Source organism: Acanthaster planci, linkage group LG02 (assembly GCF_054643075.1).
Source record: "Acanthaster planci isolate LZ-2023a linkage group LG02, COTS_SCS, whole genome shotgun sequence".
NCBI lineage: Eukaryota > Metazoa > Echinodermata > Asteroidea > Valvatida > Acanthasteridae > Acanthaster > Acanthaster planci.
Window position 1 is genome coordinate 25,226,874 of NC_141778.1, and position 23,292 is coordinate 25,250,165.

At 42.7% G+C, this 23,292-nt stretch overlaps 1 protein-coding gene across 1 annotated transcript in view; it reads right to left on the reverse strand.

Moving 5' to 3' along the window:
- Positions 1 to 23,292, reverse strand: part of LOC110975943 (uncharacterized) — a 61,555-nt gene that overhangs the window by 26,736 nt on the left and 11,527 nt on the right. Inside the window, exons 5-27 of the mRNA XM_087133795.1 lie at positions 21,925 to 22,101; positions 21,042 to 21,212; positions 20,468 to 20,716; positions 19,249 to 19,437; positions 17,862 to 18,059; positions 17,321 to 17,515; positions 16,499 to 16,699; positions 14,997 to 15,212; positions 14,337 to 14,437; positions 13,384 to 13,552; positions 12,311 to 12,535; positions 10,941 to 11,126; positions 10,221 to 10,415; positions 9,774 to 9,912; positions 8,482 to 8,600; positions 7,764 to 7,985; positions 6,842 to 7,033; positions 4,633 to 4,833; positions 3,908 to 4,150; positions 3,324 to 3,521; positions 2,660 to 2,881; positions 1,582 to 1,833; positions 479 to 564 (exon numbers count right to left, since the gene is read on the reverse strand). Of these exons, the coding sequence (XP_086989921.1) occupies positions 479 to 564; positions 1,582 to 1,833; positions 2,660 to 2,881; positions 3,324 to 3,521; positions 3,908 to 4,150; positions 4,633 to 4,833; positions 6,842 to 7,033; positions 7,764 to 7,985; positions 8,482 to 8,600; positions 9,774 to 9,912; positions 10,221 to 10,415; positions 10,941 to 11,126; positions 12,311 to 12,535; positions 13,384 to 13,552; positions 14,337 to 14,437; positions 14,997 to 15,212; positions 16,499 to 16,699; positions 17,321 to 17,515; positions 17,862 to 18,059; positions 19,249 to 19,437; positions 20,468 to 20,716; positions 21,042 to 21,212; positions 21,925 to 22,101 (4,346 nt within the window). The remainder of the gene's footprint in view (positions 1 to 478; positions 565 to 1,581; positions 1,834 to 2,659; positions 2,882 to 3,323; positions 3,522 to 3,907; positions 4,151 to 4,632; positions 4,834 to 6,841; positions 7,034 to 7,763; positions 7,986 to 8,481; positions 8,601 to 9,773; positions 9,913 to 10,220; positions 10,416 to 10,940; positions 11,127 to 12,310; positions 12,536 to 13,383; positions 13,553 to 14,336; positions 14,438 to 14,996; positions 15,213 to 16,498; positions 16,700 to 17,320; positions 17,516 to 17,861; positions 18,060 to 19,248; positions 19,438 to 20,467; positions 20,717 to 21,041; positions 21,213 to 21,924; positions 22,102 to 23,292) is intronic.

Sequence of the window (23,292 nt, forward strand, 5' to 3'; positions counted from 1 at the left end):
ATATTTTATTTGTATCCCATACATGTACGTGTAACTAAGGTGTATAACATACATGTACCTTCTGTGTTAATAATGCGAAACATTTGTAATACCGAAAACTCCTTTGATTCATTTAGTTTAATTTCCTAGTATTCGTTCACACATATTTTTGTTTTTTCAATTCAATTCATTTAACATTTATTTCGATAGTGCAAATGTAACAATCAGGTTATATGAATGTGTACAAATTAATCAAGGATATACAAGAAAACAAATAAATACGATAATAACTAAGATGACATTATGCACGACAGAGGCATAATCAAAAGCCGGGGGGCCATATACTTTTTGTTCATTCAAATCCACTAGTGGGTCTCATTAGTGGCCCACAGACTAATGTTCAGTTTCTGCACAAGATGTCAGAGGTTAAACAGAGTGAGGTAACAAAGCAGTCACTGTCTTTTTCAATTCAATCTTGAATCTCAGACAAAGTTCTTACCTCTTGCCAAGTCACAGTGGTAAGTCTCCCATTGGCTGTAATGTTCTCATTTGGAGGGCAAAACTCAAGGACTGGTGAGAGGTTATCTGTGGAACGAGAGAACAGAAGGAGCTGGCAAAAAAAAGAGCGCGTCATATGAAATTGTCCCCCAATGAGGACTTGAACTGTATTGTGAATGGAATCAATGTGACTGGCTGCTCAGTGGAGGCACATCCAACGAAGACGGTCATGAAAAGGTTATGTTCCCATCATCACAGCATTTCAATTTTGGGTTGTGGAGGGGCACATGAGTTTCATATACAAATAAATAATGATAACAAACAATAAATGACGACATGAAGTGTGCAACATGTCGCCGTTGATGAAAAGAATGTTGCAAAGTACAGGAGGGCTTGGTTTTTAGTAGGTGCACAGAGCAAATCTACTCTAGAAGTACATGTTCCTCATTACTAAAAAAAAAGACACAAGGGGGGAATTTCCAACGTCTACACACGGCACCTACAAGGACACGATACATTTCAGCAGAAATGTGCTCGTACTAACTCATGCCAAATGGGTATACACATAAGCGGTGTGGTCCACCAAAGGGGCATCTTCCATATGTACAAGCATGCCATCTGTTACACCTGCATAAAACGGACGCTTTTGCTGAGGTGCACTCGCTGCTCTAGTTACTCGCACTCGGAGTGAGCATTCCGCCTTTCAGCCACTGACTCACACTAAATCATTTAATGACTGTTCACTGCAGTGAAAAACAGCCAAGTTTAGGAAACATGCCATCACTTTGCCCCGGGGCACTCGCATGAAGAGATATTTCCTACAGCAGGCCCTGCATAGTGATCCAGTTCAACAAACAGCCTGCCTCTATAGACTTGTCTGACAGTGTGTGTGTGTGTGTACAAAGCAAGTTGAGGCAGTAGCATTTATGTATACACATCCACTGGCAATGACTCGAGGCAGACATGACAGTTAACCTGTCAGCTGTCCATGTGTATGCTGACTGCCAGATTGTGTTAACATGTACTCCTGCGTTAACTGGTTAAGAACAGTGAAAATACAGCATCCAAGACAACTAAACATGCAAAAAAAACATCTGATCCCACCTTGAATGCTGACACTGAAATTGCACGACACACTGTTCCCTCCAGGGTCTGTGAAGACGTACGACACGTCGGTGTCCCGTGTGAAATTGTACGGGGAATCAATGTCCGGAGGAGTCTTGATCAATGTCAGTGGGGCTCCTGAGTTGTCGACGGCCATGGGTACATCGAAGGACAGCACAACACCTAGGGACTGGCCGGACATGGAGCCAGACAGGGAGCCTGGGCAGACACGCAGGGTTGGTGGCATGTTGTCTAAAAAAATAATCAAGATAAGAAAAGTCTCCCCATAAAGCAAAGTGTGGTGACTATTGGTGCTCGACACTCTGCCAGCCAACATGAATTACAAAGGACAGGAGAAAAAACTATTAGACTACAAAGAGAAAGATCATCATTGCAAAGTATCAGCTAAGTATGCTTTGATCGATTAGGTCAACTACATGTCATGGTTTTCAGACCTCTGCGGGTCAGTCACAAGTCTCTCATGGGTAACAGGGAATGAACACTGACCACAGAATGCCTTTGTAATGGTTTATTTGATTAGTTTGTGACTAGGCTTGAAAGTGAGGGCTGATGTCTGTGACTGCATAGCTGCCCGGTCCCCAGTTTTGTCATCTATTGTGAAGTCTGGCTGGTCTTCATGATAAAATGGCAAAATTAGGGACTTGGTGACCAAAGATCGTATAGCGTCGAAGGCGCAAGATGGATAACTCTACCCAAAAGGTGTAATTTTTGAGCAAGCGATATGCCTGCATGGTTTACGGTAATGCTTCGGCGCAGGCTCACCAGCTGCATGTGCCTGCTGCGGCGCCTGCGCCTATGCAGTAATGTGCATTGCGCAGGCGTATCGCTTGCTCAAATGGCGCCTATGCGATTACAACGTTTTTACGTGTATTCGCGATGAAGTTCTCCATCTTTCTCTGCTATGCGGTGCTATACGATCTTTGCTGGTGACTATACGGTCACCGACGTTTGAGATGGTCTCATCAGAACACTGCTTCTTGGTTACCAGAGTTTTACTTAGCTTTTACGGAGCAGATAAACCTTCTTCGTAAGGACAGATCTCTTGTTCTGGACTCACCTTGACACTGCACATTGAGTGTGTACAAGTTCTGGTTCCATGTTCCATCGGAGAGGCAGGTCAACCTCTGATGGTCTACAGGGCCCACCAGGGTGAATCCGTTGCGGCAATAGAAATGACAGGTGGTGCCGTAATAGGGAGGAATGGGACCACGGCAGAAGGAGGGATAGACACCCCCACCGACAGGGATCAAATCGTCTGGTAAAGGTTGACAGCTGGAAACTGAAGACAAAGGTAATTTTTAAGTGTTATCAGCACCTGCCCTTCAAACCAAGATATATATTTAACTCTTTTGGCTATCTCTGAACTCTTCGACTGCCTGTAAGTTTTGGCTGAAAATTGCTCGTTATTTTTGCTACAAGTATGACAAGTAATCAGTATTACTAATACGCTCTTTAAAAGATTTCTTACACAGACATTCAGTAAATCTGCTTGAAATAAAACACGCATCTGAAGTGAATATTAAACAGAAGTTAGCATGAAAGCTCAAGTTCTGACCACTGATTCTGACTAGCTGTTCTTTTTCATACTTATATCATTCTGCTGAAGGCAGATTTCTGTTTTTCAAAACTTGGAACCGGTAAGTGCACCACTTTTGCTTTTCAGCCATGTTCGACCTGAGGCCGTGGTGCAAATGTAGGATGCCATTTTATGCTGCACTTACTTTGACAGGTTGGGCGTCGGCCATTCCAGTCCCAGTACATCAAGCCAGTGCTGGCATTCCTGGAGCATGTAGCGGTGTCTGAACCCTGCAGGGTGTAGCCGTTCTGACAGCGGACTTGGCAAGTAGATCCATGGCTGCTGTCACATTCTGTGACAAAGTCGCCGTAGAAGGGAGGGTTGAGCTGCCTGCATCGGCGAACTGGGATAAATCAAATACTGGCAATTAGACACCTTTTATCCAGACATCCATGCAGAGTTTAATGACAGGCACTGAGAATATCAAGTATATACTGGATGCTTTACTATTTAACATACAGTTTGGCATCATTTTGCATCAGATCAAATATCTTAAACAGAACTCTATCATCCTTCATACATAAAAGATTTGAATTCGGTATTAACGTGAGTTGGCAAGTTGCTTCGCCAAACCCTTGAGAAAATATCTTCATTTTTGCAAAGACTGACACGAATCAATTTTCCAACGAACCTTGAATTTGTCTTTCTAGAGAGACAGTTGACTGGACTGAATTCTGATTAACAATTAAGCGCGTGAAATTTGTGTTGAATTTAAAGCGAATGGCATACCTTTAACCAGAACTTCAAAGTCACAGAATGCCTGGTTCTCTGCACCGTCGGTAGCCGTGCACCTGACCAGGTGTTCACCTACAGTCAGCACTGCTGGCTGTTGGATGCTGCAATTAACAGATGGTGTTTCTCCAGAGTTATCTGTTGCCATCACACTCCATGTCACAGTGGCTTCAGATGCGCCTTGCAATGGGTACTCGATGAAATCCAGCGGGCATAAAGTGAAATAAGGATCCTCGTAATCTGAAATCACATACAACCAAAGCAGTTCTCATCTGATGACACTGCCTCAGTACAGTTCCCACAGAGGGTTTTGTTTGGTATCAAGACAGCCAAGTAATTACGGCATGGGGGACACTTTCCTCATTTAACTGAAGGAATATTTTCAAATGTTTACTATTGGAACCAAATAAAACTTTGCCACACCTTAGTACTTTCATTAGATATTTTAATGTTTCTATATAGAAAACAAAATTACTGTGAGCTTGAGAGTCTCCATCTTGGAGGATTAACTTCATGAAACCGAAGCCCAACACCAGACATGGAGGAAAGGTTTCCACGATCTGGAAACCACCACGGAATTCAAACTGGTTCATATGATATAGCAGACAATGAAAGAAAGCTTTGCTCGCATGCTGTAAGCACAGTTTGCAAGTTCAACAGATTTCAAATACACAACAGAACTAATGACACAAAGAGGATTGAAACTTTGAAGTAAATCCTACCAATGCAGGTGGATGCAGAGATGTCACGTGACCATTCCCCGTTGCCACGGCAACGGATGAAGTCGTAGGTTGGAGGGTCCACTCGGTACCCTGACTGGGAGCATTGCAGGAAGCAGATGTCATTGAACGTTGGGGAGTTCAGGCAGTTGGATGGAGATATCTCCATACCAGCTGGTGGGATAAGGGGTTGACAGCTACCCACTGGAAACAATTTCAAAACAGTAAAGGTTTATCACAGACACAACTTTTAACATTTTCTGATCTGATATTCTGATTTAGTGTTCTTTGGACTATACAGTTGAATGTACAGCATTTTACCTTCTCAAAACTGTACAAAACTATGTGATAAAAGTACTTCATGCTCAGTGAAATGGTTAATAGTCAGTGCTTGAAAGTTCAGCATCCAAATGTGCTGTGAAAACAAAAGCCGTGGTATTCATTAGGCAAAGAAAAGAAGACATCCACACCAGCTGACAGAGCATCCTGAATGTGCCTGATAAAGCTAACCAAGGTCTGAGACCATCAGCCCCTGGTACTTTGCTCACTCAGGGGTTGGTTACCAAGTTGTCAGCATCAATGCAATACCTGTATCTCTGATTCAATTTTGTTGACAAAACCATCTCATCTCCCTGGGGAGTGTACTAGCTGACGCTGCCATATCAGGCGCACACGGCTAACATAACCAAATCTGCCCTCACAGGCACCCATTCACTCCTGGGTGGAGAGAGGCACATAGGTTTAAAGTGACTTGCTCACGATTGCAACATGCTGCCACCAGCAAGGTCACAACATACTGCCACCAGCTGGATTCGAACCCCCGACCCTATGATCAGAAGCTACAAACCCTAACTACAAGGCCACATGCCCCATTGTTATGGTTATTAGCAGTTCACACCTCATGCATGTTGGCCAGCATACACTGAGAATGTCAATGTGAAAAGCTAACATTTTCTGGCTGTCCTGTCTCAGAAAAATGGGCATTTTGCAAGAAAAGTGTGACCAATTTCAATGAAATTGGTATCAAACTGACTGCAAGACATTACCAGTAGAAAAACCTGCAGGCTCAACACGGCGAAAAAACTAATGCCTGCGATGATGTCAGAAAAAATCTTGGGGGATCAATTCTGCTCCCCCCCCCAGCTCTTAAGGGTCAATTATGTTCAGTTCTACACAATTCACATATAAATATGTGGTAATTAGAGCAAAACTCATCGTTGGAACTTATTTCTAACACAGCAATTTTTGAATAAGCTCATATATGTAGGGGCGTAACAATATCCCATGTTCAAAATACAATACAAAATGTCAGACTTAGAAATGAAGTCCATCATATGTTATGTCATGGATGTTGATAAATTGCCCACTAGTCGTACAGTTGCAACATGTTTTATAACGTCTCGTTGCCATGTTTACCACTCTGTGCCTGAGCCATAGCTAGTCTTTTGTTCTCAACATTCACGATGGAGGTACGTTATACACTATCAAATGCTTTTTTTTGGTTCACAATTTACAAGATATGTAGCACACAAATTTGGGCTTCTGTCACTTGAATCAGGCCCAGTTTTGTGCTTTATTCACAAAAATGAGTCTCCTGATGCACATTTTTTATCAAAGTGCTTTTTCCGATTATCACATTTGTGGCCCGCTCTGCAAAAAAGGGTACTAAGTCGGGCAATTCCAAAATATGTTATGGCCTGTTCTATTTGGAGAGGGCAAAATGTCTTCAAAAATGTGATTTTGTGTTTTTTCCTCATATTACCTTGTATAACATTTATGTTTTCAGAATTTGTGACTACAGACATGGATACTGATGAATGCAGATGAAAAATTGATCATTCAGTAGGAAATCCCACATAAGCATTGTGTTTCCAAGCCCTACACCTTCTGAGCTTTTTCTCAAAAAGTGCTTTTATTGAATCTGAAAATGTGGCTATGCAAATGTATAAATATCTCTGGAATACAGTGCACTACAGGGGTCATTCATAAATCAAATTGTAGCTTTTGATGTACTCAATCCAGCCACATCAAAAACTGATAACCTGACTTGTTACCCATTTTTCTAGAGCGGGTCATATTTATGCAATCACAATTACAGATAAGTTGATTACATCCATGCATATACATGTAAGTAGCCCAAATTTTGCTTACAATTTTGAATGGAGTTTCTCATACTTCAACTTTCTGTCTGCAACATTACCCACTGACGTACCTTCACAAGAGAAGTCAACCACATCCCATGTGCTGTTGGCCAGGCACATGGATCGTGAGGAACCAACTCCACCGTAGCCATACGGACAGTACCAGTTGCAGGTGGTTCCCAGCAGTTCAGTGGCTGGTGGGTAGTGAAAGCAACCTGAGCGTATAGCAGGGAGCCGGTCATCCAGGGCTGGACAGGTGACGGCTGCAAAAAATCAAAAGTGCACTGTTAAAAAGATGAAAACTCAAACAACTCCAACATATGCACAACTCATTCAAATCTAACGATGAGCAAAAGCTGCATTTTATGAGGGGAGAAATATACTTTCAATATCGAATGAGCAAATGTGACAATTTATGCAATGCTTTTAAACATTAAAACTGAAAAGATACTGATTTTTACATCATGCTAAGACTTTATATTTTATGAACACTGAAATCAATCAGCAACACAGGAAAAAGTGGAATCATGACAAAACTTGGACTGACTCTGTCTAAATATGTGCACTCATGGCAGCCTCTGGCTAACGACTGCGGCTACTTCCCATAGACATGTGTGATATTCCAAGCCACAGCCCACTGATCTAGACAAGGAATACTATAGCCAGTCTAATCTCACTAGATATACAGGGCATTGCCTGTCATGTCGACACACTTCAGAGGGAACCATTCACATGAAAATAATGTTGACAATGTTCATTGACCATGAACACAGTGACAGTTGCAGCTTACGCACAGCGAAATGCGATTGACAGTGATGTTTTAGAAAATAGTTTAACTATGCATAGTCAAGCCTAACTGTATCACTAGTCGGCATTGCTGAGAAGCATTATGATGAGTGGTCAAACTATAGTGCATGCCTGAAGTTGTCTGACGCTTGAGAGGTTAGTGCACAAAAGTCGCTAACAATAAACAATACTGCAAGAGCCCCTTACGTGAACATGTCGGGCTTTCCCCCGTCCACTCCACCTGGAAGTTGTCACTGCCACTCATCTGAATGGCCCAGTTGTTGTTGACTCTCTCGCAAGTTCTATTGCTCGTCCCAATCAGGTCATAGCCTTCATTGCAAGCAAAGCTGCAGGTGGCACCGTAGATGTTACTGGGGCACTGGACCAAGGACCCACTGGCAGGGGCTTGCAGTGGGCGGCAGCGTAGAACTGTGGGGGTCAAGGGTCAAGGAAATGCAGAGGTTAGGAGGGGGAATTTGAAATTGACAGTGGCTTGACATCAAGAGAGCAGTTCACGAGACGAACCTCTGTGTACCATCAGCGTACTTGTTTGGTCTGGTCATTCCAAGTTGTACGTTCTGTGAAAGAACCTCGCTCAAACTAAATTGTTCAAATAAATTTCTTTGCTGTTAGAGTTCCTATCTGGATGCATAATCACGTACATATGACCTAATGCAAAATTTGAAAAGTCTCCTCTGATGGGCCTTTAGTGGGAACTTGACGAGGGCACATCCAGGTTCATGGTATAGTCCAGGATGAACTAAGCATGTGCAACCAACTTATGAAAGCACAGACTCAACATGTTTGCTAGGCACCTGAATGCAACCATTCTCACCAACCTGTCTCTGCTTTGCCAATGAGGGCGTGCTTCGGACACTTGAAACAGTCAATATGTATAAACCATTTAAAAAGAACACTGTCCTACCTTGCACAGTGACATACACATCACATTGCCTTCTGTTCAATGCAGCATCAGTAGCAATGTACACCACGCGGGTTGTACCCTCGGTGAAGGATGAACCTGAGCCAAGGCTTGGGTCTTGACTGCAAAACAGAATTAGAGAAGGATCTAAAATGCTTTCGCAACTGATGTAAAGACAACTTATGGGTGGAAAACAAGCAGAAAAGGCCAGCCCCTTCAATTCGGCAAAATGATCAGTACTTTGGAATTTTGTGCGTTTGCCAGTGGTAGACGGTGTGGTGCCACATACAAAAATTACTTTTGGAAATGAGGCAGATTAAAACATTGTACCCGTCAAGAGTGCTTCAACACCAAATGAAAAGTGGCTTTTCTGGCAATAATTTGAGATCCCTGAGAAGTGCTACAGACTGCTCCATGTCTCTTTGACCAACAGTGCGTTGTGACATGCATGCACATCTGAGGTGAAAGAATGCGTAGGATGGGTGCTTGAGTGTGATACCAGCGTAATGGGGTCATATCTTCAAGGAGCAAATTCAGTTATCCAAAAGGGAAGGTTACCATGGTTACTCGGGAATAAAGCAAAGTACCTGACTTTGCACCTGTTCAAACATGTTCTGTGCATGTGAGCCTGATTGGCAGATTGGGCTCCAATGTTCTCCAATGGCCAACGGCATACTTCATTACAAACATGCACTGCCTGAAAACGAAATCAGCTCATGGGTCTACGGAGGATTATCAAATCCAATTCAAATATACTAATATACTAGTTTACCCATTTCTATCAATCAAAAACCAGTCGCGTGGATAGTTTCAATGATGGTAAAGTATCAACTGGTTTAGAATTCTTCACCAGTCTCCTGTGAAAGATTAATATTCATTTTATGGACTTTGACCCTCTTTTATAACAATCGTGAAACAATACAGCCACTGAGGCTGTGTTTCATGGAGTTGGATTTTCATTGCATTCGGTGTCGCATCACACGGCATGCCTACATCAGGAAGGCATGTTGATGTTTTAAACAAAGAGGTCTGGCAGCACTCTGGGAGAAATCAAGGTAACATCAAAGCACACCACACGAGGGGGTCTACTATACTTCTCATGGGGCTCATACCACAGATATGGTTGGAAGGGTGTTAACAGACAAAATCGTCAGGAAAATAGAAATTTTCAGCTCACTCTAGTTTAGGAAAAATTGTGATGGGTTGGCTTCAATCTAGTAAGTTTAAAACTGCCCCATCACACTTTTATTCCTTCATCAAACTTTTTTTTTAAATACCCCGAAATGAAAACAAACCTGGTCACTGTCACATCATCACCCGAGTTATCTGTGGCATTAGGTGTGGGGAATGTGACAACGGTCTGTCTCATGTTGGCTGGTGCAATTTTGGAGATGTACATAGGACAGATTCCTATGAATGCTGGCGGCTGGTAATCTTGCAAAGAGAATGAACCAAAAATAAAGACAAATTCAGTGAGCTGGACTTCTGTCAAAGTTACCTGCATCTCTGGCAAATGTACACACAAAACCAGTCCGTATTTGTTTCTGCTACAAGTACTTCCCGGCAAAAAAAACAGGTCTAAAGTGTCATCATCCTTGCCTTACAAAAGACCAAGATTTGCTAGCTTTGTAATCTGAATTGCAAATATTTTAAAGTTTATACTTAATATTTAAATGCTCATCAGTCACGCTTGGGGAGACATCTACACGACAGAAAGTGAGCAGGTTGTCTTTTGAGCTTACCTGAGCAGGAGACTGGGCGTGCATCACTCCACACTCCCTGGGCAGTGCAAACCTTGCTGTAGGGACCATTGAGAGAGAAGCCTTCATTGCAGGTGAATATACACTGGGTGTTGTATGGAAGCTCATGCTGGGTGAAGCATTCACTGGGTTGGACTGTACCATGGTCCAGGCTTGGTAAGGTGGGACACACAACAGCTGCAATAAATAAGGTTCGGACCTTGCTAATTGGATAGTTGACTCTTGTGTTGGTATTGTTCACAGAAACACTAATTCACCTCAAAGTGCTGCACATGACTGGACACGTTACAACTTTTGCCTGATCTAATGGCATATAGCATTATCATTTTGTTTTGACTCGGAGCAAAATTTTCCCTGTATTGGTAAAATGCAATATACTCGAGAGTCAAAAGCGAACAATCCAGGGTATTTCCACGTGTACAATGTACAATGTCCTCGCACACACTTGTACAGATGCAACAGATTATGTAGGCAGAGGGTTACACAACCGTTACATCCCATGCACGTTTAAGGTGTCCTTTGCTGGCTTTGATGGGTAGGATCATAGAGCTATATGAAAATTACTAGAAGGCAAGGTAAAGCCTGCTGGACAACAAACCACTACTAGTTGCTTATCTACATTTTTGTTCTCAGCCATTGTGTTGTAAAAACCGATACACCGAATCGGTAAACAAGGACAAAACAAGCCATAAGAAACCATACCTTCACAAACAAGTTGTACGCCTGTCCAAGTACCATCAGCCTGACACGTCCTGGTAGTCTGGGATGTATGGTTACTACGGTAACCAGGATTACACACAAATGTGCAAGATGACTGATACTCCACTTCCTGGTCACTGCAGCCTGAAATGTAGCCGTTGGGGATGGCTGGTACTTGGCACATGTTGGCTGGTGACAAAATATTGAAAGAATAATTCGCTTTGAATCGAAGCCACAAGGATTGTCAGAAACTTTTGTTTTAATTGTGTACATAGACTCAGCAAAGAGGGTGCCACAACAGCGGTGGCACTACACTCATGTGCACATTCGCCAACTTAAAGTATGCATGCATCAGGCAAGGGGGACCCACAACCTATTTTTTTTGGGGGGGGGAACTTGTTTTCTGGGAGGTCAAAAATGTGGCCATTTTTTTCATATAACCTTTTATGGCCATTCTGAGGAATGAAGTTATACTAATTTGGGGGAGCGTTTCACACGTTTTCAAAAGAGTCGAAAATGAGATAGATCAACAGATTTGCCTTTCTCTCGTTAATCCCCCCCCCAATATTTTGGGCTCCACCCTTTGGGGACCATAACCCCCCCCACTGGCCCTCCTCCCCTGGATCTGCCCTTGGGCATAGGCAAGTGAGACCTTCCTATTGGGTGAAGAGGCGCATAATGCGTGCACACACATGCACCTCACAAGTCCAGGGGTATAATGTGACTGCAGAAATGGCTTCCAATTCTGGTCACCCAATTGGTCTGAGTCAGATTAATCGCATGTGATAATAGACACGAAGATACTGTTCAGTGCGGACATGAAGTATAGCTCGCCTACTGGTCAAATGTTTGTTAACAGAATGCGGGTGCAGTGCAGTTATGTTTGAATCACTCTGGTGGAGCTATTTATTAAAAACTTCCCATTTTCCTGTTGGCTGCAATGCCTGCAGCATTCATGGTCACTGGCATCTCGTACAACCATCGATGGGAATAGTGTGACTACACCATAAGATAAAGTTGATTATTTGTTTGAAAACATCTCTCCCGCAGATTGTGTAATTTCATCTATAAACTAATGTCTATTTGAATAAGAAATTTGTTGAAAATTTACGAACACTTTTCCAAAATACCTCTTCATCGAATAGTTAAACTGAATTCTGTGGCACTAGCACTTAGGAATGCATACGGTACACAGTACCCCGGTATGCATTTGCGTAAAGTTCCGCGGTTGCTACAGGCAGAGTTCCTTCGGCTCTGAATAGCAAGACAGCAAAAAATAGTGAATGCCATTTGACTAGATATCAGCCAATCAAACTTCGGATGGGGTGGGGTGCCTTCACTGGGCATAGATCAGCCAGGTTGAAGATACTTACGGTCACACTCTACTGCCGAGCCCTGCCAGTAACCAACTGTTGATGAAGCTGTGTTCTTGACACATTCAACAGTGACTTCTTGGCTACCATCTGACAGTGTGTAACCTGCATCACAGCTTATGCTGCACACAGAGCCATATACGGCAGAGTTTTGACACGTCCCTTGGCCAGACACCAGACTGGACTCACTGTTCTGGGGAGCATACAACGGTGGGCAACGGGCGACTGTGGCAGGAACCAAATGAGAGGAGATAAAAACAATCACAGTCTCTCAAAATCAAAAAATACACAAGATTCAGTGTACTCAACGAAGAGGACTTGACCAGTACATAATGGAAGGCAAGATCATAGTGTTGTTTCTTACTGAAGGATTTTAAAAATTGTAATAATCCTTCAGAAATGCAATCACGACGGCAAAATAATGATACTCAAGACAATGCCCCTAACACTCACAAAAGTTAGAACTACCTTTGCTAATGCACAAGGAAACTTTTAAGGAACTGATAATCTTTGCGCCAAAAATTCAATTAGCACTTCATGAAGGCAAAAAGGACAACTTGGGTGGTGACGGATAAAGCAACTGGGGCTATGCCAAATATTCAAATAATTGAGTATGTATGGATGTCAAATACAGAACTTGGGAGTGAATATCAATGATTTACACAAAGACAACAGAGTTGTTTACAAAACTGTATTCCGAAAGCATCTTTTCAAAAAATTGAAAAGAAATACAAGGCAAGAAGAAACTTTTCCTTCCGGTTTTACTTCTTCACTTTTTGTGATGTGTAATCTTGCTAGGACTGATGGGAATAATATCCTCAATCAGAACCAAACATCAGTTGGACTCCAAGCCTCTTAAAGACCAATGGCCTGAAACCCAGCAAGAAAGACCACCACCAAAAAATGCACAGGTGTTTCTGCTTTGGTGAGGACTCGACCAATTATGGAATATTTGATCAAATGGAAGGCTTAATTTTCATATATATCCAATTATTTGGACCGAATCAGACTCACGAGTAACCAAGGGTTATCAAATCAACACAAATCATCCTACATGTACTTATTGTTGTTACCTAGGACGTTCACACTGACATCACAGGATGCCGTGTTACTGCTGCTATCCTCGGCAGTATAGACCAGCCGATAGGTCCCTTCATAGAATACAGAGCTCCTATTGGCCGGTGCTGGCTGTCCATTGATGGTACTCAGTCTGGCAGTGAGGTTACCACTGGCATCCATGGCCTGAATGGTTTACAAATGTATACACCAATGCTAGTACAGCACCGAAATGTTAGACAGACTGCTTTGCTTGCAGACCTACCCAGGCTGTGAAGGGTCCCTATGAAGCAGTTTTCTTAAGACACACTTTTTGTGCATATTGATACTCTCGTTCAGTGAGTGAAAAACTAATTGTCATCCTTTTGTGGGATATGTGTAGTAAAAAGTGCACTTTATAAATAAAGTAAAATTGTCTAAGATCTTCTGGACAACTGAGGGTGCTATTGCCACTAGTCAACCAGGAAAGGCAGTGCTCAGTTTATCTGATTTTTCTGTAAAAACTCAAAACCCAAAAATTTACTCATTGAAATCATTTTAAAACATTTGCTTGTTGGCTTATACAACAATAAAAGGACATTCAGAACGGCAAAATGTCAACATCCCACAAATCAATGCAAGATTGTGGTTTTCTCTCTAGGATGACATCACGCTTTTATTCATGAATGTTGAAATGCCATCAGCATAAAAACCAAAAAGGGCACCAGAATACCCTTTAAAAATGGCCAGGCAAACTTGGAAATAGATATCTTTAAAACACAGAGGTTCATTTCCACCTATAATGTGTAAATTTCATTTTCTTAACTGCAATAATATTTTTAAGGAAAAAACAAATTTTCCAACGTACATATTTAAAGCAAAATATTCCAACGAAGTTAGACATAACATGGAAAAGGAAATTAGGCATGAAATCAACAGACTTTAGTGAAGTAATAGTGAAGGAACACGCTGAAACACCACGCATCCATACCTGGATAGGTTCCCACTCATAGCCAACAACTGCAAAGCTGGTCCCCTGCCCTGCGAACAATGTAATGTCTGGTGGGCACATCACAGTGGGCGGGGTAATATCTGACAAACATGGAAAATCGGGGTAACGTCAGTTCACCGCAAGAAAATACGTGTGAGTGACTCTCTAAAAAGGGGGGGGGGCTATAATTTGTAATTTTACAGGGAGAAGGGAAATGCTGCCAGTCATTCAAGTTTAACATGAGAGAAGCCCAAAGTGGGCTAAACTTGTTTCCTAACAGCGACAAATACCCCCCTTGATACATGTAAAACAGGACACTTCTTTATACAAAAGAGAAGAAGAAGAAACCTTTCCCCCGTTTAGATAAAGCTCAACATAGATAAGGGTATCAGTGATGGATCCATTTGGGGTTAGAAGGTTGAACCCCACATCATCAATTGCCAGAGACACTATATGAAAATGACAGGAACCCTATAGCAAATAGTTGTTCAGCCCTTCCTAACATCCCCTCCTGAGCTAAACCTACATTAGGTCCACCTGTGGGTATGTTTATTGAAGACGTGAGCGGTGCTGTTATACAACCAATAAAGAAAGTCACGATGGCGCAGGACCACAAGTGTAGTCTAGAACCCTACAACTATCTTCATGAAGAGTGCCTACCTGTACATTGCAGTGGAACACCGTCCCATTGGCCGTTCAACTGACAAGTACGACTCCCTGAGCCACTACTGGTGAATCCCAGGTCACATAACGCCACGCAGATGGTGCCGTAACTCTGCATCTGGTCTGTGTCACTCACTGTCACTCCGTCCAGCGTGCATGACAGTGGCATGTAGCCTGGAGTACCGGGGACATCCAGAGGATCACATTTGACCGCTGAAAAGCCAAGCAAATTCAGATCAACGTGTGATGTCTGGTCACCAGGCTAATGTAAGCTTATGAACTTAAACTTTGGTTGGTCCCTGACAAACGGTCTTAACGATGGGGAATCTGTTTTCAATACTGTTCCCTGAATCTGTTTTTAAAATTTCAAAATGTTGAATGGGATGAAAGTCAAAAGAAGTCAACACACAATAAATTTCCAAGGATTTTATTCAAGAATTTTATTTTCATTTTTCCAAACATACCCCGTCCATTTTATGGTACATTTCTGTGCAAGTACTCCTGAAGAATATCCTTATGTCTGTATGTGGACTTGGTGCACGTGTGGTGAGTTATGTGTGCCGCGTCGCACACAAAGTTTTGACCAATAGAAATGGATTTCACTGTCTTGTAACCAGGTGCCAGAGCCTTTTTACGCAGTGGGCATTATCAAATTGCAGCAGGCGTGATCAAATGTTTATACACAGTCATGTTGCGGTATGAATACCCTTTTGACATCTGATTGGCGGAATAAATTATTATAGCAAAAGCCTACGGTCAGCACCTGGATTGAAACCAAATCTGAACCAATAGACCACGCTTCCCTGCAAGTCAATAAAAGTAGGACTACGCCCTCTTTGAGACAAGCTGATACCTATCCTAGCCCAGATTGGACGACGTCTACAGTGCATTGTGACTAACGTCCAAGGTATGAAACTCCACGCTTTCCGTTGCGATTCGCGAACGACCTACGTTTGTGCGGTAGTATGCATTTGCGCATGCACCAAATTGCCTCCAGTTATGCATGTTGTCTAGAGCTAGGTCTAGGTCTTCGCTCCATTAGAAATACATGGAGACGCGCAGACAATAGACCTAGCCGTATCTTTGGAAGCCCGTTCGGACACAGCCTTATCTGCGACTTCTTCACCCCTACGGCTCTTCCGCGCATGAGTAAGGGGCACTCGGTTACTATTTTGCGCATGTGTGAGTAGTACTCGTGCTAGACAAACGTACGTGCATGTACATGCATCATTAATGAATCGCGACGGAAAGCGTGGAGTTTCGCAAAATTTCCTGCAAAATACGCTTTCAACGGGTGTATTTAGTAATTTCAACACAGCATTTATGGAATTCGGGATACAAGGCACTTGTGAACAACATCTTGAGCTGTCTTTGCCAGGTAAAAATGTGAGACAAAACTGTTGCAAAATATTTCGCATAGAAAGAGGACTTTCATACCCTGGATGTTAGTCGCAATGTAATGTAGACGTAATCCAACCTTGGCTAATACCTATCCGTACCTTCACACGTGACAGTGTTTCCATCCCACGTGCCAACTCCATTCCCGTTATCACCGCACGTTACGTAAGTGGGCTGGGTTGGCATGAAACCCAGGTTACAAATCAGAGTACACACAGTGCCGTAGATTTCCTCAGCATGGGGGCAGCCATTTTTGATTCCGTTCTGTGGTGCAGGCAACTCACTGCTGTCACAGGTGATAACTGCAAGCATTGAGAAAAAAAGACGAGGTGTATCAAAAATAGTGTCAATGTAAATGATGCATGACGCCACCCGACAAACAGGAAAAATGAAAACTTCATTTCTCTATTTTCAGCTCAATCAGCCGACTGGATGTTTCAGATTAACCCTAAAAGAGCTGGGGGGGCCCCCTCCACATTTTCAATATCATCAAAGTGCATATACATGTATTTTTACAAGCCAAGCCTTCAGGACGTTTTGAAGTAATATCTTGCAGACATTTTGACACCAACTATGTGAAAATTGAACATACAGTACTCATTCAAGGTCCACTTTTTCTGAGACAGGTAAACCAAGATGTGTCCTTTTCCATTCGCAGGCTGTCACAACTTTAAATGCCCTGCCCCCAAAAAATCATATCTTGGATTCCGTTGAAAACCTACGCTGATAATGAGTGTCTTTACATGTGTGCTATGTTTTAAAAATCTTTGGGCATGAGTTCTTTTAGGGTTAAGGCTCCAAACGGAAATCCACTCATGCATGCCTCATTATCGACTCTATTCTGATATGTAATGTGGCGCTTATCGTTGATAGGAAAATACAACCCTGAGTTTCAGTATTTTCCCACAGCCTAGCAACTTTACCTTCACAGTATGGGAAGGTGGTATTCCAGTTTCCATCCGTTCCGCAAGAGACCTCCATAGACCCAGTCAGCACGTTGCCTGGTCGGCAGGCAAAACGGCAGGTGGTCCCTGCTGGGATCTGGTCAGTGGCTGGGCATTCATCCTGGTTGGTGATGTAGGCATTGTGAGGGACGTAGACTCTCGGACAGGTTTGCTCTGAATAGGTTAAAAGTCAGGAAGTAGTTGAAATGTAGGAGGGTCAATCCAGAAAGCTACATTCGATTACTAGACAACAATTAAGACATCATACATAATGAGTGAAACTGCACGTATGTGATGATGAAAGGCAGTTTCACAGTTTGGACGAGTGCAAAAGCAACGTGAACTTGAAGTCACAAAATGTTGCTCAAGTTCAGATGTGTAAGTTTTGTAAAATCACAGTACAAATATTTGAACTATTTCTAAATATTTACAAATTTCCATCTACATGTACATTCACTTTCCCACTAAGTATGAACTGGACAACAGTGGCTTATGACATGTAGCAATTTCTCTGCTGTACCTTCACAGCGAGCTTCATAGCCATCCCAGGATCCATCAGCTTGTCCAGGTTCTGCCAGACAGCGACGGACTCCACTCCCTGCGAGCTGATAGCCGTCATTACACTCAAACCGACACCAAGAGCCATAGTCCATCGAGCACGGGGTGTCTCCCACAATTCCACCATTTTCCGGAGCAGTCAGCAGAGGGCATGTTACGGCTACAAAAGAGCCAATTTGAATGTGTCACCACAATGAATACAGCAAAAGAAACACGGATTCTATCAATACCTTTTTTCTGTGAGTAACCGTTACTCATGAGAGACAAGAAACACTGAGCCAATATATGAGTGCCTTCATCATCAAAAGCTGTTCTGTTTTACATGTTCATGGACTGTAACATTTCCTATGACAGCCCATTTACACAGATGGTAAAAAGAAATTGGAATCTGTGGATTTCTTCTCCAAAAAACCTGTGTAAAAGGGGCCTTAACCCCTTCGCTCCGGGAGATGGCGAGAGCCGCGGCTTTGTGTGAGGCTTAGTGCATACCACACATACAGTCTATTCACCATGCAGCTGCTGGACGAAGCCCTCCATTCAGGGCACACCACAGCCCAGCAGTCACGGTCAAAAGAATCCCGGCGTGAAGGGGTTAATATATCGTATATATGTGTGTTCATACACTGTCACAGCTACACAGCACAGCATGTTGCACATTCTGCTGGTGTCAGAAGTCACAAGGACAGTTAGGCGATCAAAACAAGATTCCATCCCTCCCCCGGCCTCCAAAAATGGTTGAACCAACATGCAGAGGGAGCTTGTGCTTCGGCGACAGGCCCAACACATGTGCGGTGTGATGCACAGAAAGTGTACGGTACAGTGTGATCGTCATCGAGAGATTGGTGTGAACGACTCTGACATTTCAAAAAAATGGTTGGTCTCATAGCCTAAAAACCCGTTATGAAGAGGGCACTATTTTCTTAGCAAAGGAGGCTCCCTTGGTCGGAACAGAACTTTGTAGGTTCACAAACAACTATAAAATGTACATATTTTGGTTACATCACTACCAACAAAATGAATGCTCCTGACCAACAATGACTCTTTTCAACCAACGAGGGGGTGCTTCTGCTCAAGGTGGATAAACACCTCAAGACGGCTCTCACTGAAAAATTAGATCAAGAAAGTGAAATTTATGTCACCAGTAATTTACCTCAGAGGCTGGATTCAAAGCGTAGCAATTCGTGTACAGTAAAATGGTCCTAAGGCATACAGAAGTACCTTTGGTTCTCAGAAGTGCTGGTAGGTGTATTCTAACTACATTTAAAGTTTTTTTCTGGGCAGGGCAAACTGTTATTTCAGCACTGGTAGTCGTTTGAATTTTATCATTTAACCTATGAACTTTCACTAACCTTCACAGGTTGGTTGATCTTCACTCCATTCTCCAGTGTCCCCTTGTTGCTGGCATTCAATGCTGACATAATTCGTGGTCAAAGAAAAGCCCGGCAGACACTCAAACTGGCAGACTGAGCCATAGATGAACAGCGATGAGCACGCCCTCCTCTGACCAGATTGGAATGGGAGAGCTGGACACTGGATCACTGCCAATGTCCAAAGTGGAAGAGTTTAGTTGCAGAAGGTGCGCATTATACCAATGGTGTGTGGATACAAGCACTGCCCTGATGACCAGCATTGCATGGAGTGGGTAATTTCTAGCATTGTAAGCTTTTGGTTCAGGCTGCTGGGACTTCTCCATAGAAATGCTGTCAACACAGCACTTGTAGGTCTGCAGTCCCCACGACCACGGAACAAGTTGAGTGTGTAAAGACACTCAAATTGAGGACCAACAACAACCGAGGACAATGACTGACAATCATGTACAAGTCGCAAAAGAGGTATTCTAACAAAGTTTGAGTTTATGGTTGCAGGTGTTTACACAGATGAATGTGTGTGTACATACTGGGTTGGGGGGACTGATGATTAACTCAATAAGTAGGCAAAATAACTGACTAAAAAAAACCTAAACAAAACCAAAAAGGTCTTAATGCACACTTTCCAAATCTGTTTGGATAAGGAATTCAATGAGCCTATGGTCAGCGATACATGTACATGCAAACAGCCACGATTGGTTAGAACCGGCCTTCTCCAAAGTTCAATAATCTCAGCATAAGCCTTGGCCTTTCCTATGCATGCTGAGAACAGCAAATTTTAGCTTGGAACTAGCCATCAGCAATATGCAATATATGACATTTTACCTAGTTATTCTAAGCCAACCCTTTCTGCAATTCAGTCAATTCTGTGAGGCCTGCTGGGTTTAATCTAGGAATGCAGTATCTACGATGTACCTACCCATTCCCAGCAAAGGTTAAAAACTGCTGGTCCACTCCCACTTAATTTTTTTGCAGCTGATAACACTAGGTGCTCCATGAAGTCATATTTCCACTGTAGTTTGTCAAAGATTCTGTCAAAATGGGGTTTGTAAATATTGGACAAGCAAAGACTGCCTGTCTAAAATTGTTTTAGCTTTTCCCCCACAGACTGATGGCCAGACGAGACATCAGTTTCCACAGCCCTCGCTTGGAAAAAATCGCCTCCTGGACCCAAACCAAGAATTACACTGTACATGCTCACCTTGGACAATGACAGAGAATGAACATGTTGCTGCATTTCCAGCACTGTCTTGGGCCCGGTAACTAATGGCATGCGAGCCTCTGCCAAACGATGAGCCAGACGGTAGGCCGGCTGTCTGCTCAGCCTCGAGTTCGCTTCCAGAGTTGTCGCTGACTTCCGGTGGGTTCCAGGTGACAACAGCGGAGGTCTGTGAGGCACTGGCGAAAGCCCGGATGGTCTCTGGGCACGTCAGCGTCGGATTTTGCTTATCTGCAGAGCACAACATGGATTTCCATGTCACCGGTTTCTCCAAATGGCCTTTAATATTGATGGTGCCTTAAGAGGGTTCATACTGTGACTTTTCCTTGGATGTAATTGTGTAACGTCATCCCCCTTCCCTCTCCAAAATGGTCCCCCAAAAAAGCCTAGCTCTTTTGGGATTAACATGGCACAATCTCTTTTATATTCTACATTCTCCTCTGTGTCTCCTTGCCATACTTACTCTGATGAGATAAAAAATACCCCTGATTCAAACTGACTGCAGGACACCGAGCAAGACTGCTCCTTGTGAGCACTGCTTTAGTTTAATACTGACCTACACAAGTTGGGACTGATCCTGTCCAAGTGCCATCGGCTGTACAGACCCTGGTCCCACTTTGACCTGGGCCAAGGCCGTAGCCCGATTGACTGCATGTGTGGGTACAGATGCTGTTGTAGCGGTTGGAATGGGTGCAGGATGTACCAGATAAGCTCGGGCACTGGATTGCTGGAAAGTAAAAAAGAGGAACAACTCTTCGTTTGATTTCCGCTGCGAAATGTTATCAAGCGCATACAGGGCTACGTACATGTACAACAACAAAAAATAAACATTTAGCGTTCACATTTTAGGGGAAAGGAGGTGGAATTTGTTAATTTACATTTTTAACATGGCAGCAATTTTTATAAAATTATCACCATTACTGTTTTGGCTGTTCAAAGACACAAAAATGAAAGAAACTAGTCAGACAAGAGAACTGAATATGATGATAACGGTTTATGTAGTTTATTGTGTGTAGCACAGTTTTTAAGATAAATTATAACCACAGCTGCTTCCGTGGGCTCATGCCGAATATTGCACTCTGAAGTCAAATATTCTGATGTAGCCTTCTCAAAGACAAGGCTAGAGGTAAGTCGACTGCGTGATGTAAAAAGTGACCAACACAAACTAACGTTAGACATCCCGACTCGCAAGTGCTTTCTTTGCGATGGACTGGACGATAGTGTACCTTTGCTTTTTCAGCTCAATTTCTTGTGACGGAAACAAAGTAACTGCAGGTGGCCTCCAAGTAATAAAAGTTTCCAAAAAAAAAGGTTGAGACTTTAAATAATGCTTTTTGGAGGCTAAATTTGTCTTGACACCAAATTATCCCGACATGATTACATGAATGTACATGAATGTATGGTGAGCAGTGGGTATTTCAATTTGGATCTGTTCTTACGTTCACATCTCGGTTCAGTGCCAGACCACCTTTCATTACTCTGACAAGTTCGACTGGATGACCCTCTAAGAGAGTAGCCTTGCAAGCAGCTGATACGACATGTGGAGCCGAACTGGTCGCCATAGGTACAGGAGACTGAGCCTTGAGGGACAGGAGAGTGGGAGCCACATCTCTTTACTAAAAGAGGGAAGAACACAAAAACAGATTCTCAAGAAAATGCAGTGAGAACTAAATTTTAGACTTTCCATTACAATGCTGACTGACCTCCTAAATTCTTATCTTTCACTAGAGCATTTGCAACTTAGGGTAATTCCAGAAATTGGGGGTCCAAAAGTGTGACATTTTTGTGTCCCTGTTACATCTGACCTTTATTATTTGACATAGAAATCTCACCGGAATCGATTTCAAACTGTTACTATTTGTTTGGCAGGTAATTGCATTAATTCGTCACACTTGGCCAGTGTTGGTAATTGGAAAATGCGTTCTGAACTTACAAAATCATATGTCAGATGTGACAGGGACACGAAAAAAAAAATAGACTCCTAATTTCTGGAAGTACCCTTTAGCCACCTGCAGGCTGTGGACGGTAAGGTATTATATTGCCAAAAATGTCGCACTTGTGAAAAAGGCAGAATAGAGCAGCCAATTTGTGACACACAATCAAATGCCACAAATGCCGACTGGCAAGAGAGGTGTGAATATTATTTGTGCAATATTTCTTACACAACCAGGTATTTTTATGGAGTGATTTTTGCTACCACAGCAGGCTTTGCACAGCGATCAAGTTCAAGTTTATCCAACGGTCTGTCTCCAAAGACTTTGTGAGTGAACAAAACCAATGGGAAATTCGCATGTTTACACGACACCTGGAAGTGCGACAAGGCTTGCCAAATGTTTTAACATGTGTGTCTGTGCATACAGATAACCAGGTTATGTTTGCGCTTCCTCTACCAAAAGTGGTTAAAAGCAAAACTTTCCTCAGGATATCTGATCATTTTTGCATGTACATGTACATAATTTCATCAAAGCATTCTGGCACTATGAACCTAGTGTGTTAAACATAGACAAAAAATACTGACTTGGGAAAAAAAATGGCATTGTCAGCAGAATCATGCTGCAGCAGAAAATAAAGGCAAACATTCTAAACAGTGGCAGACCACAGCCCCAAAAGGACCATGAGCTAACTTTGCAGACTGTTGCAAACTGGGCCAACTCACAGACTCTTTAAGTAGGGATGAGTGCAAAGGGCCTTTTATGTTAACTTTGATTTGTCTGCCACTATTCCATGCTACAACAATTGTGCTCAAGACTTTTCAATGATCAGTCGTTAATTAATGCCTGGATTATGTTTCACATTTTTAAGGAAGA